Here is a 12,714-nt window from a genome sequence, read left to right as displayed (position 1 = left end):
AAAGCAGAATTCTTATGAACTAGCCACTGCTGGGATTCGAACCTGGGTCACCTCAGCTGGAGGCAAACGCTCTATCCCCCGAGCAAACCCCTGCTTAATTTTTGATACTTCGAAATTTCCTTCCGATTCTCAAAATCTGACATCAAGGTAGACCAATTTATTTATTTTAAGGAGATACAGGGTGCTCCATAATGGCGGCCCTTGTAGAGCTCTTGACTAGTAATTATAAACAGTTAACACTAGCGTCATATTAAATGGCATCCACTTTTAAATAAGTGTACACACAGCAATGGGATAGTTGATTCAATATATTCTTTTGGAAACACAAAATAGATTTGATTTAAATCAGTTTTCAAGAGATTTTAAAAATTATGTCGAACTAATAATTTAAAAAAAAAAAAAAAAACGGCCGACAATACTTTGCAAATTGACGGTGGAATCGTCTTAAACTGAGTCCATCAAAATGTCACTGTTTAAAGGCGCAATTACATATTCAAGTGTGTTAAAGTATACTTTTTAAAAAAATGTGGAAATTCGTAGAAAAAAAATCGCCGAAAAAACAATAAAAATAGGACGCTGATTTACAATAGAATCTGCATAAATAGCACGAGTTATTTTATATTAGACTTTCCCTATGGTCGCCACTTTTGACAACTAGGGGTATATATTTTGGTCACCACTAATAATGAGCTCTATGCTCTATATTTTGAGAATCTTATACATATTTTGAGAATTTTAGTAAAAAATTAAGTAAAAAGTACATAAATTGGGAGTCGCAAGTTGAGAATTATGCGAAAAACCTATGTTCCTAATACCCCTAGAAAAGCAGCTTTGTACTTTTAACCGGACATGATTTTCTGAGGTCTCACCTCTTTTGTATCTACTTAGCTGACTGTTCTCTTTGTGTCTTCCTATGACTGTTGAACATTTAGATATGTGCCCTGCACTACTGCATTTTAATTGTATAATTGAAAAATATTGGAGAGCATGCACACTAATCGCATAGATACTATTGTTTGTAAAAGTGTGTGATATTTGCAAAATCAATAAAAAATAAACAAAATTATTACAGCAGGAGGGCTGTTAAAACATTGCACATCTTAATATTAACTTCATTTTCTGCATGTACTACTAAATATCTGGAACTATTTAAGTAAATCAAAAAAAATTTGTGCATAAAAAAAAGTAAATACTGAATGCACAATTTTTTTTTACATTTTAAAAATAATTTAACAAAGTTTTTGAGGATATAAAATTTAACTAAATATATGTAAGGTTAAAAAATAATTTCTATTTATTATTATTTTTTCAGTTAATTGAATAATTATCAAAAACATTTTAAACTGTAAAACTTATACAATTTTCACAATTTATTTTTAAATGATGAAATACAAAATTGTTTTTGAGTAGTAAAACTTAGAAACATAGCATGTTTAAAAAAATGTATTTTAAAAAGTAGTTTATTTTCAGAAAGTCAGATTTTGGGACTGATTCTGTAACCCTCTTCACAAATCAACTAGCATATTTAAGATTACTCTCTCAAATTACAAAGATTGAGTCCTAGTATGAGAAAATCTGATCACAAATTCAAAAGTTATAAAGACATACTTTTTTCTATTTTAAAATCCATACATGGTACTATACTTACACTTGTTAATAGTCAAGTTAAACTAAAAAATGTACTTGTACTCACTAAAATATTTTAATTTCAAATGACATATAGCATTACAAGATGAGTTGTACATGGATTATAAATAACAGTTCTATGCTTTTTCCACATCATTTTTTCTTTTCCTTTTCACTTTCTGAAATTATATAGTTAAGAAGTTCTCGTAAATTCTTGAAATCAGATCGACCAGGATTTTCACTTTTTGGGATCGTAGGAAGATTTTTTCCAACTTTTTGTCGAAATTCTTCTAGCTGAATAAAAAAAAACATTCATTAGAAAGTATGTTATTAACATGTTCCAGGAAAAACTTAAATGTATTGATAAAACGTCATTTTTAATAGGCAAGCCACTTATCCTAAATAATAAATTTTTGAGCAAAATTTGGTTAAGTTCAAAAGCATATAATTATGACTTTTAATTAAAATAAAGGAGCATTAAAGTGAGTCATTTCACTGGAATGAATAATGCATGTGGATCAAAAACAAGCACATGGTGAAGCGAATTAGTTGCATAAAAGTTCAAATTTTTAATTGTATCCTTTTTTCAAAAATGATGGAAATAAAAAAGATAAATATCTAAATATGATGAAAATCAAAAAGATAAACATCGGAAAAACTTGTTATATGGAGACAACCCCTTTGATGCAGAATACTTTGAACGTTATTTAACATTTCGACTAAACATTTTGTTACAGGATGAAATTTGCTGTAATGGAACTTCGTTAAGCGACTCTACATATTTAGTTAGTAATAATTCATAAATCAAATTATGTACTATTGTAATTACCACTTCCAACAATATTACTGAATATTGTTTCAAAGATTTTTAGCGAATAAATCATTGTTTATAATGAACTTATAACTGGGTCCACAGATGGTTCACTAAAGCAGGACCTGTGTGTACTAAATAAGAAAATAAACACCTAGTAAAAAGTTTTTTTTTTGTGCATGTAATTAAAGCAAGATAAACAAGAAACACCGATATTTATCAATTAACAAAAAAAAAAAAGTTTCAATGATCTAGTGAAATATGCATTAAGAAAATCTAGCATTATGTGGTTTAAACTTCTAACTACTCTTCAAAATTAATAAGTGGAACTATATTTTTCAAGTAGCAGATACCTCCTATATTATAAGAATCACAAATTTAGATTATCTAAAATATATAAAAAATAATTAAGAGAAAGTTACAATTTTATGTCTGATGTCTGATTTTTAAGCGTAAATTATCATCTGCACTAATGTCTCACTTCACCCCTTGAATTATTAAAAATTCCTGTTACTGTGAGAAAATCTAATCATTAGATCAAAATTTAGTCAGGTTGTGACATTTTTTTGTTGCACTTACTGTACAAAACATATATGTAAATAAAATAATGTATATATGTTTACAGAATTTCAAAAAAATCCTGACCCTTTCTAAATGTTTTTTCTTTCCTTTTCTTAAAGTATACAACAGTACAATTGAAAATTCAATCATTTGTTTCAAATTTATTCAGTTAATAATACTTTCTTTTCTCTTTTTACACACTGTACAGACAAGTGCAGTATGAAAAATAAAATAATCCAACTTTTTAAAAATTCTAAATTAGTGTTTCCTTAAGTAATTTTTTAAATACTCACAGCACTTATTAGGGTAAAGCAATAATTAAAGGATGAATTTTTAAAGTATCTCAAATTTTACAATCAGTGACGAGAAGAGGTATGTGGATGTTTAGGGTAAATTCTTCAATTAGATGCACCTGAAAAGGAAAAAGAGAACTACTGGAAGGGTTAAAAAAGAGAACAAAAATTTAAAAAAACATTGGAAAATCTATGTACAGTGGGACCTCCAGGAAAGACCACCTCTATTTACGACCACTTTTTTGAGGTACGGAATTTTTTCCGCACACTTTGTGTTGAAAAAAATCTTTAGAATAGACTGGAGTCATGGATTTTTTTTCACAGGCTTTGTGTTGAAGAAAATCTTTAGGAGAGACTATCAAAACCTCTTCTAGCGACCGGAAAACCCTCTGCATTAAATGCGGAAAAAGTCAAATAAGGAAACACGAAAAAATATCAGAACAAATAAGTAGATTAAAATGTATTCAAAATATTTGTGTGAGGTTCTTATTTAGAGATCTCTTTCTAATGATCTCCAAGAGAGATCTACAACCTCATGTTGTAGTCAGAGTGCACTAAAGATGATGCTACTCATGATTCATTTTTAGAATTGAAAGTTAAATTAGAAGAAACAAACAAACAAATCTCTTCTCATTTTTATTGCTTACCAAATTTATGATATAAAATTAAATGCAAACTTCAACAAAAACATAATTGTTCATTTATTTAAAATAGCTCTATCATTCATAATTAGTAATTTTGTTTTTACTCATAATTATATCAGTGGGGATCATTTTTGCTGATGCTAAATTTTATTCATTGATTCAGTCTTCATGTACCTTCAGTAACATTTTGAAGTCAATGGAGGTAACCCTTAAGAACAACCAACCTCTATTAATGACCATTTTACTGTGGAAAAGAGAGTGGTCACTGATGAAAGATTTCCTGTATTTATAAAAATCTAAATCCATATCTTAAACTTATTTTTATGCATATGCATGCGAAATTCTTTTATTCTGTAAAACTTATTAATGTTCTCAAGTTTTTCTTAAATCTAAATTAAACTTACATTTCGACAACCTAAAACTTCCTTGGGAAATTTTTTTTAACATTGTAGTTTATTTTTAATAAAATATTTAGCTTGAGATATTTATTTTTCTAGTATAAATTTTAATTTTTATAATAAAACTTATAGATTTATAGTTCATATGTCCTTAATGGTTAAATGGGTGCCTTAGTCTGGATGCCTCTCTCTGCATTTCACTGTTTATAATTCTACAAATATATCTATGCTTAGTTGTAAATAATCATTGAAAATAGAATAAACTCAAGATGATTTAATTGCTAAAATAAAGTAGGTAATTAAATAGTTGATTCAAAACACTTTAAGATTATAACTATATCACAAAAAATTACATTATTCACACCCATCAGTTTCCATATTCCATAACAAACAGCACTAAAGCCAGTAACAGCATATAAAGTACCCCATCCGAGAGCTCTCATTGCTAAGGATCCACCACTTTCAGGTAGCTCTTTGGTAGCCATCATACCCTGAAAAAAAAAATGAAAAAAGCTTCATCTACTTTGAAAACTGATCTAAACTCTTTGTTATAAATTAAATAAGAAGGAGGGTTTATTTTATACCTAAAAATGGCAAAGCACTATGTGTATAAAAAGCAACGTGGCCCGAGCTGGAGAAATAAACGGGCATGACAAAGCAAAATAAAACTTTTTATAAAGTAATCATTGTATGAGAGCAAGAAAACGAAGTATCCAAAGTCAAAGTGCTTCTCTATCAAAAGCTAGAGAAAATTTAGCAATTCAGTCCTGATAAACTTTTAAATCACATGCAAAAAGGGAAACGTTAGTAATTACAATCGGCCTATTAAATAGATCGAGGGAATAAGTTAGTGAAGGGAAAACTTTAAAATGTTAATTTTTGCATACTTAAGATCTAAATATAGGACCAAAAGAGCAGATGTAAATAATAAAGTGTGAGAAAGCCTTTAATTTTGAATAATAAATTAAGAAGAATTTAGAAGAAGAAATAACATAAAAAGATGAGTTGAAGCTTTTTTTGTTTGTTATTTTTTCTTTAAAAAAATTCTAGTTTTTACACAACAGTTGAACAAAAAAATAAATAAATAAATAAAATAAAATGCAATTCTAAAGTTTTTCAAATTTTTGAATTCCTATGGATAAATTCAAGATTTAAAAACCATAAAATCTTCATAAATCGAGCATATTATTCAGTGACTACTCACAAACAGGATTTAATATTTGTAAAAACAATGTATTTAGAACTTTAAGAGCTTAAATTTCCTATAAAAATGGTAGAATGATCATGAAATGATGCATAATTATGCTGAAATTCTTGCAAAACGAGCACCTCAATAACTTAATATACATTTGAGTGGATCTAAATTGTATGTCATAAAAAAATTGCAATAAAAATATTTAAAATCTTAGAGAATGGTGAAAAAAAAATACATAAATATCTGAAACAACTCTCAAAATAATAATAAAAACTTTTATGGTTTTCTGTAGAATCAGCACAAATAGAGCCTTTTAATATATATATATATACTATAAAGGCATATAACCACGAATCAAAGGGGATGCAGGGTGGTAAAATTATATCCAGAGTGCATATCAAGAAGCGTAACCCTAAATCTCAGGAAAAATAAACCTGCATAAGATATACAGTTTTAAATAACGCCTGAAATAGACGTAACAAATTTGTAACTAATACAATATATATAAATATATTAGCTCAATTACATTATAACAATTTATAAAATATCCATTTATTGAGTCTTTAGAGAAATATTAGAGAGAAAAAAAAGAAATTTAAGTAATACAATTATTAGTCTCTTACTTTAAGGAAATAAACAGGATCTTTTTTTTTTGCCATTGCTAATGCCATGCCAAAACCTCCTACAACTGAAACTCCAGTAACAGTAAGTAAAAATGAAGTTTCTGCAAGGAAAAAAAGTTTAAAATAAATAACTTACATAAACACAGACTGTTTTCAAATAAAAAGAGGAACAATAAATATTTTCTACATATTTGATTCTCGTGATCATAGTCAGTGTTGTAGTGCTATCATTTTAATACCAGAACAAAAGGCACTATACCATTTCTAGAAGGTAGGGTAAAACATCAGCAAACTATTATTAATGTCAGTGACATTTGATTTATGGTGATAAAAGGTACTTTGGCAGTAGGTATCTAATATATTACTAATTATTTGGCAGTAGGTAACAAATATAGGTACTTTGCCAACAGAGCCAATAAAACCAAATTTCCATGAAAGTAAAAAAGATATTAAATAAACTCATGAAATTCAAGTTTTGTATCTTAGCAAACAATGTAAGATCTGCATAGGTTATTTAACAAAATAACAAAGTTTTACTTATTTTGAAAAACACAAATGAATATTAAATATTAAATTAGTTTTTATATACTTTGAGGAAGAAAAAAAAAATTGACGTTTTGTTAAACCTGAAATTCTGGGTTCAATAATAATGTTCAAGAATCCTCTATTGAGAGCTAAAAAATATTTCTCAATTCTGAAGTCTACAAATCTGAGTTTGTGTGTGCGTTTTTTTCTCTATATTTGTACTTCTGAGCTCAGTTAATTTCCATAGTTAATTTCAATTACTCAGCATTGCCACTTTAGTTGCTTCAATTTCCTTTATATTTTATATTATTTTTCAGATTATCATACACAACTTAAATACATGTGATAAGGTAATACGAGTCAGAAATAGCTTTTACTATAAAAACAAGAAAAAAAATTTTTTTTTAAAAAGTCACATTAATAAAATAGAAAGGAATCATTGGTCAGAAAACTACATTTCTCTTGTAGTTAACTAAAACTACAGCAACTTTAGAAATGTAGTCACTATATTTAGAACATAAACTTCGCTGGAGAATACCCAAGTTCAAAATGATCAAAAAATTTGCTTAATTAAACATGAGAAATTATTAAGAAATATTTATTCATGTTCACATGAGTAAATTTTTTATTCTAAACCATTTTTTAGGTATATTTTCTTCACTTTTATGCTTTTCACGGCAGCAAATATTTAATTTAAGAAATGCAAGAAAGCTCTTAGGTGCTTAATGCTTTTTTATTTCCTCTAAGAAATAGTACCAAATATGTCCCTCTCCAGCAAAATAACAAGTTAACCATAATAAAATTTCATGAGTGCACAGTGTATTTCAATTGAAGTTATGGTTATAATTATGGTATTGGTGAAGTTATGGTTATGGTAATAATGGCTTCATTAAAGGGAAGGAAAAAAAACTCACTTCTCTGGAGTATCAGATATAATTTTTATTAATGCTTGGAGAATTATCACTACGTCCACTGACGAACCTGCACATATTTGTACCAATCAGATATTTGACAAATCAGTTGTTTGAACCTTGTTCTTTACAAAATTAACAATGGTTACAAAACAAAACAAATTAACAATTAGTTGCCATGAAATGCTACAAATAACTATTATTTTATTTTTTGTATTGCACTTCTCAATACACTACTTCTTCTTAAAAGTAGATCCCTACACTCAAACTATGAAAAAAGTAGTGACTACAGTAGTTTTGCTACTTGTAGCAGAATGAATAATACTTATATTCAAGTTTCAGAACAGTAAACTAGCATGTTTTGATTCCATTAAATTCATAACCTAGGTTCTGTACCCATGAGATTTTGAAATGAACAGTGCCTAGATGAAACTACATTAAATCTGTAAAAATCATATACCAATTGATAAACACTTTCAAACACCTCATAAGTGGATTTTGGTTTATTTCATTATGTTTTTTTAATATAATAATAGTAATCTAAAAGTTAATTTAAAACAACTGATCTTATTACATAGAAGGTTTTATACTTTCTAAAAATTTTTATGCTCTTTACATGTATTTTGCTAAATTTTGAGCATTAAAAAAATGTGTGATTTCTAAACACATATCTAATGAATAGATAAATATCACAATATATCTCAGTAATGATGTAAAATAAATGCACAATATAATTTCTACATAAATTTAGTGGATTTAATTAGTTAGCACTACGTTAAACATTTCCTATTATAAGTAATGAAATAAATTTTTCTAGTTTTAGAAGCTTAAAAAAAAATTACATAATTGAGGAATAATTTTTTGTTTTACTGGGGATATTTCTGCATACTACCTATTCCTGCCCATTACCATTGTCAAAAGGTTTTTGTACTTGGAAAAAATTTAAAAATAATGCAGTGGTTTACTCAGGGGTGGCTAGGAGTTATATTCTCTGATCCGTTCCCTTCTGTGATGCTTGTTTTAGTTCCTATAATGCCAATGCCCAGTTGTCCCAAGAATTTAGTGACCTTTGTGGCATAGGTACAGATATCATACTTTCTTTAATTTCTACTTCTCAAATTTCGTTGAAATACGTTTATATACAAATATGGTGCTTGTTTAGTACTTTGAGTAGAATTCAAAAAGAGTACACAAACTTATGAGAAGACACTCAGTACATAGAGGAAAAAATATTTATTTATAGTAAGAAAGTTTTGTTAATATTTGAAAATACATTCAATTTCATCCTCAAGATTATATTTTTAATTAAATAAACATCATGAGAACAGTTAACACATGAAACGTTAACTTAAGGACATTTAAACACAATAAGTTATAAGAACTTTTTCATATTTAATTAACTTTCATGATTTTTTCTATAAGAAAAATAGAGACATAATTATTCTCTTTTCTTTACCATTTTTGACCACTGCTTTTATCTGAATTATAAAACAGTACTAATACTGCTATAAATCGATTTTAAAAATCAAATACCTAATAATTTAGCATCTTTTTTTGTGTTTTTCTCCTCCATTATTATTTTTAATAATTATCACACAATTGTTCTTTGAAAAAGTTGATGCAGAGAATTTAAATTAATATAAAATTTTAAAATCAAATAAAATAGTTTCAACATTGATTGCACTCTTAAATATTATCTAATTTATATTATGCTGTGTTTCAAACTTCTTGGCATTGCATATGTCAATCATAAACAAAAACATAACCACATGGTTTTGTGGCTTTAGTTGATGGTTAACATTGCAGACTGATTGTTTTGAATCAGCTGATGAGATGCATCGTTTTTTTCAGTTTACGTTCTTATTATAAAAACTTTTACAAAGCTGAATCTATTTATATAAACTGAAGCAGTTTATTCAGATTAAACCATGGAATCTTTTGACACTTTTTCCATAGAGCTTTTGTATACAATAGAGGCAAAAGCAAGTACTATCTCTTTAGTAAAAAAATTATACAAACATTTAAAAATATAAATATAATTAGTATTGGAATTTGTAACAATTAAGTTCCCTCGCCCTTTTAATTCATGGCTTCGGATATTGACAATGATGTTCCTGGTTAATATGTTTAATTATATATCTCTTTTGGTTTAAGAATAGATTTTATTATTCTAATTTGTTAAATGTATAACAACTTGCATAATAAATCGTTTTAGAAGCTTAAGAAAATATGACAATTATAAATAAGACGGGAAAATATTTTCTGTTTTATGGCTACAAAATATAAAGAAAATTTGATATTTATACTTTTTTTTATGTTAGTTTTATCAAACTGTTTCGTTTATTAATATATTATTTATAGCAGAATTACGTCTTCCTACTTTAATGAAATTTAGTTATATCCGATCAGTTGCGTATCTTTAAAATTTACAGTCTCTACGGATTCTTTTTACTTCCTTACGGATTTAATGTAACATCTATTAAAAATTATGAAACTTTAGTTTCATTACTAATTTAATAGTAGGACATAAGAAATAAAAAAAAAAAAAAAAAAAAAAAAAAAAAAAAAAAAAAAAAAAAAAANTTTTGTAATTTAAACATTATATATTAATTAGATACATTAAGCATAATATTAAATAATAATTAAACACACACACACATATGTATATATATATATATATATATAAGTTCAAAATGTAGAAAAAACATAGCACAATAAATAAGTACAAAAAGAAAATTAAGAACTTTTTCTTTTTGTATTTATTTATTGTACTATATATATATCTATATATAGTTTCCCATGGCAGGAAGACTCCAATTTTTTTTCCTGGAGTATATATGATTCAAAATCTTCCTGAGAAGCTAGCAACTTTTAACAATGAAGAACAGTAGTAAAGATTGTAGATATTGGAGATGAGATGCATTCAGTCCAAGCTTCCTGTTAAAAAAGAAAAAGAAACGTGTTGAGGCTGGAAAGGTGTAAGTAAAAAAATGTATTGAGGCCGGGGTGGTGTAAGAATTTCGGGCACGCGAGCTATGCATTACCTTTTTTATCACCTTCAATATAGACGACTATATTAAAATCTATTGTGCTTGGTTATTAGGTACACAATAAAATTTTGTAAAAAATTAAGAAGTATCAAACCTAATGTCTAAAAAAAAAAAAAAAACTAATGNAACAAGAAATTTTAATAATATAGCATTATAATTCTTATGTGGTTGTCTGGCGGTTTATTGGTCGTAGCAATTAGAAATTGCAAATACAATTTTTTATTGCTTCTTTTTTCAGAGGAAGGATAGTATTAAAAAAAGTCATAATGAATAGTCTTATTAAGACATCATCAGACTTTTGGTCTTGTATGACACCTGGCTCGGATAAAAGTTTTTTTGTTTTGTTCAGTCTTTTAAAAGTAAGCCGGAACTCATCGCTAGTAAAATAAGTCATTCTTATATTAACTTATTGACAGATCTGACTGAAGTCAAGTAGGTCTCTTAAATAGTGGTTTGGAAATACATTTTCTCAAAAAATCAGCTTGTTGGTAATAAACTCATTATTTATCAAAAGCAGGTATATTTATTATATTTATAGATGCACTTCACCATGTATAGGTGTTAGTTGATTTTTTCTGAAAGTAATTGCTGTTTTTTCACCTAGTGGCTAAATCAAGAAGGGAAGAAAAAAAATTTGCCTATAACTTATAAGTTCAAAATAGCCTGACGGACGATAATAGGTGTTTCATGAGTGCAGTTGCAATGTGGCTGAGTTGTTGCTTGATAGCAAGTAGACCTCTTTAATAGTGTCTTTATAATGATAATGCGTAATAATTCATAAATTAGATCTACTTCTAGGTAATCAACAATGTTTTTCATTCCTAGATTGCAGCTACTGTTTTCTTTTACTAAGCCAGTCCATTATTATTTAGTCCATTGATTGTTCTGTAATTGACAGCTTTTCTTCACTGGGAAGCATTAGAATATAATGCTCTCATTTTTAAAAACTATATAAAAAAAATTTTGAATTGTATTTAGCATTTAAGAAAGACCTATGGGAAGATTTCTATATCGATATCTGTGCCAAAGTAGTAACTAAGTTTTGGAGAAAACCAACCAAACATACACAAGAAACTAAAATAAAAAATACGTAGAAAAGGGCAAATTTAAAGGGTCACAGCCCTTGACAGGGTAGCTTCTATGCATATATAGTGAATTAATTAAAAATACCTCACAGTGGTACCTTAGAGATTGCAGTTTGCAGGATCTGGTACCAATATGAAAATGTTTGCATTTATTTATTATTATGTGCAAATTTTATTATATAATTTATTATATAAATGTAAATTATTATTTTTTTAGATTGTGGGGCTGCTTTCACATTTGGACGAAGTCGTTTTTCTGATAATGTAGCTGGCAAATTTTGGATTAAAGATGATCCAATATTGCAAATTTCTTGTGGAGATGAACATACTGCAATACTAACAGGTATTGCAATTGAGTAATTATCTTAAATGGCTCTGGCAGTTTAAATTTATATAATCCTTTCTTCCTTCCTATCAGTATACTACTACTACTGAAATAGTAGGGTCAGGTGGGAGAAAAGCTGTTAAATGGGGTAAAGTGGGTATATGTTAAAAAAAACATCAATTTTCTCCTTTTAAATTGAGATAATTTGTTTAATATTTTTAGAGACAGTTACTGGGATTGCAGCAAACATTTTTATTTCAGTTTTGGAAACTGTTAAAAAATTTAATATTTACAAACTCCCTACTTGTGATCAACTTATATAGTATGTTATTTTAAGCTGTAGATGAACTTTCTACTAATATCATTAATAACTTGTGAAAACTATTAACTTTAGTTCAAACTGGTAGAGGGACATCTAAAGAACACATCTACATAGAAATTTAAAAATAAGTTTCAAAATTCTAATTATTATTAATTATTTTCTGAGGTAGAGTAAAGTATGTATATGGTTAGACTGTATGATAAGAATATATATATCAGGGTTCCCACGGTCCTTGAGAGTCCTTGAAAGTCCTTGAACTTTTTTTTGCTAAATTTAGGTCCTTGAAAGTGCTTGAAAAACGTCTTAGGTCCTTGAAAAACTTGATAGGTCCTTGAATTTGTCCAA

General features: G+C 27.5%; 2 protein-coding genes across 4 annotated transcripts in view; one reads left to right on the top strand and one right to left on the bottom strand.

The window, feature by feature from the left end:
• Nucleotides 1-1,683: 1,683 nt before the first annotated feature.
• The window catches only part of LOC107436405 (transmembrane protein 242), a 16,393-nt gene continuing 5,362 nt past the window's right edge, over nucleotides 1,684-12,714 (bottom strand). The window contains exons 1-4 of one of the 2 annotated variants that reach the window (XM_016048114.4): nucleotides 9,121-9,368; nucleotides 6,152-6,252; nucleotides 4,687-4,824; nucleotides 1,684-1,920 (exon numbers count right to left, since the gene is read on the bottom strand). In XM_016048114.4, the coding sequence (XP_015903600.2) occupies nucleotides 1,780-1,920; nucleotides 4,687-4,824; nucleotides 6,152-6,252; nucleotides 9,121-9,160 (420 nt within the window). In that variant the 5' untranslated portion in view covers nucleotides 9,161-9,368 and the 3' untranslated portion in view covers nucleotides 1,684-1,779. Of the gene's footprint in view, nucleotides 1,921-4,686; nucleotides 4,825-6,151; nucleotides 6,253-9,120; nucleotides 9,369-12,714 lie in introns of those variants that run through there. The other variant, XM_071185535.1, reaches the window with a different exon arrangement.
• LOC107436403 (X-linked retinitis pigmentosa GTPase regulator) overlaps nucleotides 9,551-12,714 on the top strand; it is a 38,879-nt gene continuing 35,715 nt past the window's right edge. Inside the window, exons 1-2 of one of the 2 annotated variants that reach the window (XM_043040394.2) lie at nucleotides 9,551-9,704; nucleotides 11,940-12,065. In XM_043040394.2, coding sequence (XP_042896328.1) covers nucleotides 9,674-9,704; nucleotides 11,940-12,065 — 157 coding nt within the window. In that variant the 5' untranslated portion in view covers nucleotides 9,551-9,673. The remainder of the gene's footprint in view (nucleotides 9,705-11,939; nucleotides 12,066-12,714) is intronic. The other variant, XM_071185534.1, reaches the window with a different exon arrangement.

Source organism: Parasteatoda tepidariorum, chromosome 9 (genome assembly GCF_043381705.1).
Source record: "Parasteatoda tepidariorum isolate YZ-2023 chromosome 9, CAS_Ptep_4.0, whole genome shotgun sequence".
Classification (NCBI taxonomy): Eukaryota; Metazoa; Arthropoda; class Arachnida; order Araneae; family Theridiidae; genus Parasteatoda; species Parasteatoda tepidariorum.
This window is presented reverse-complemented; position numbering and strand designations above follow the sequence as displayed.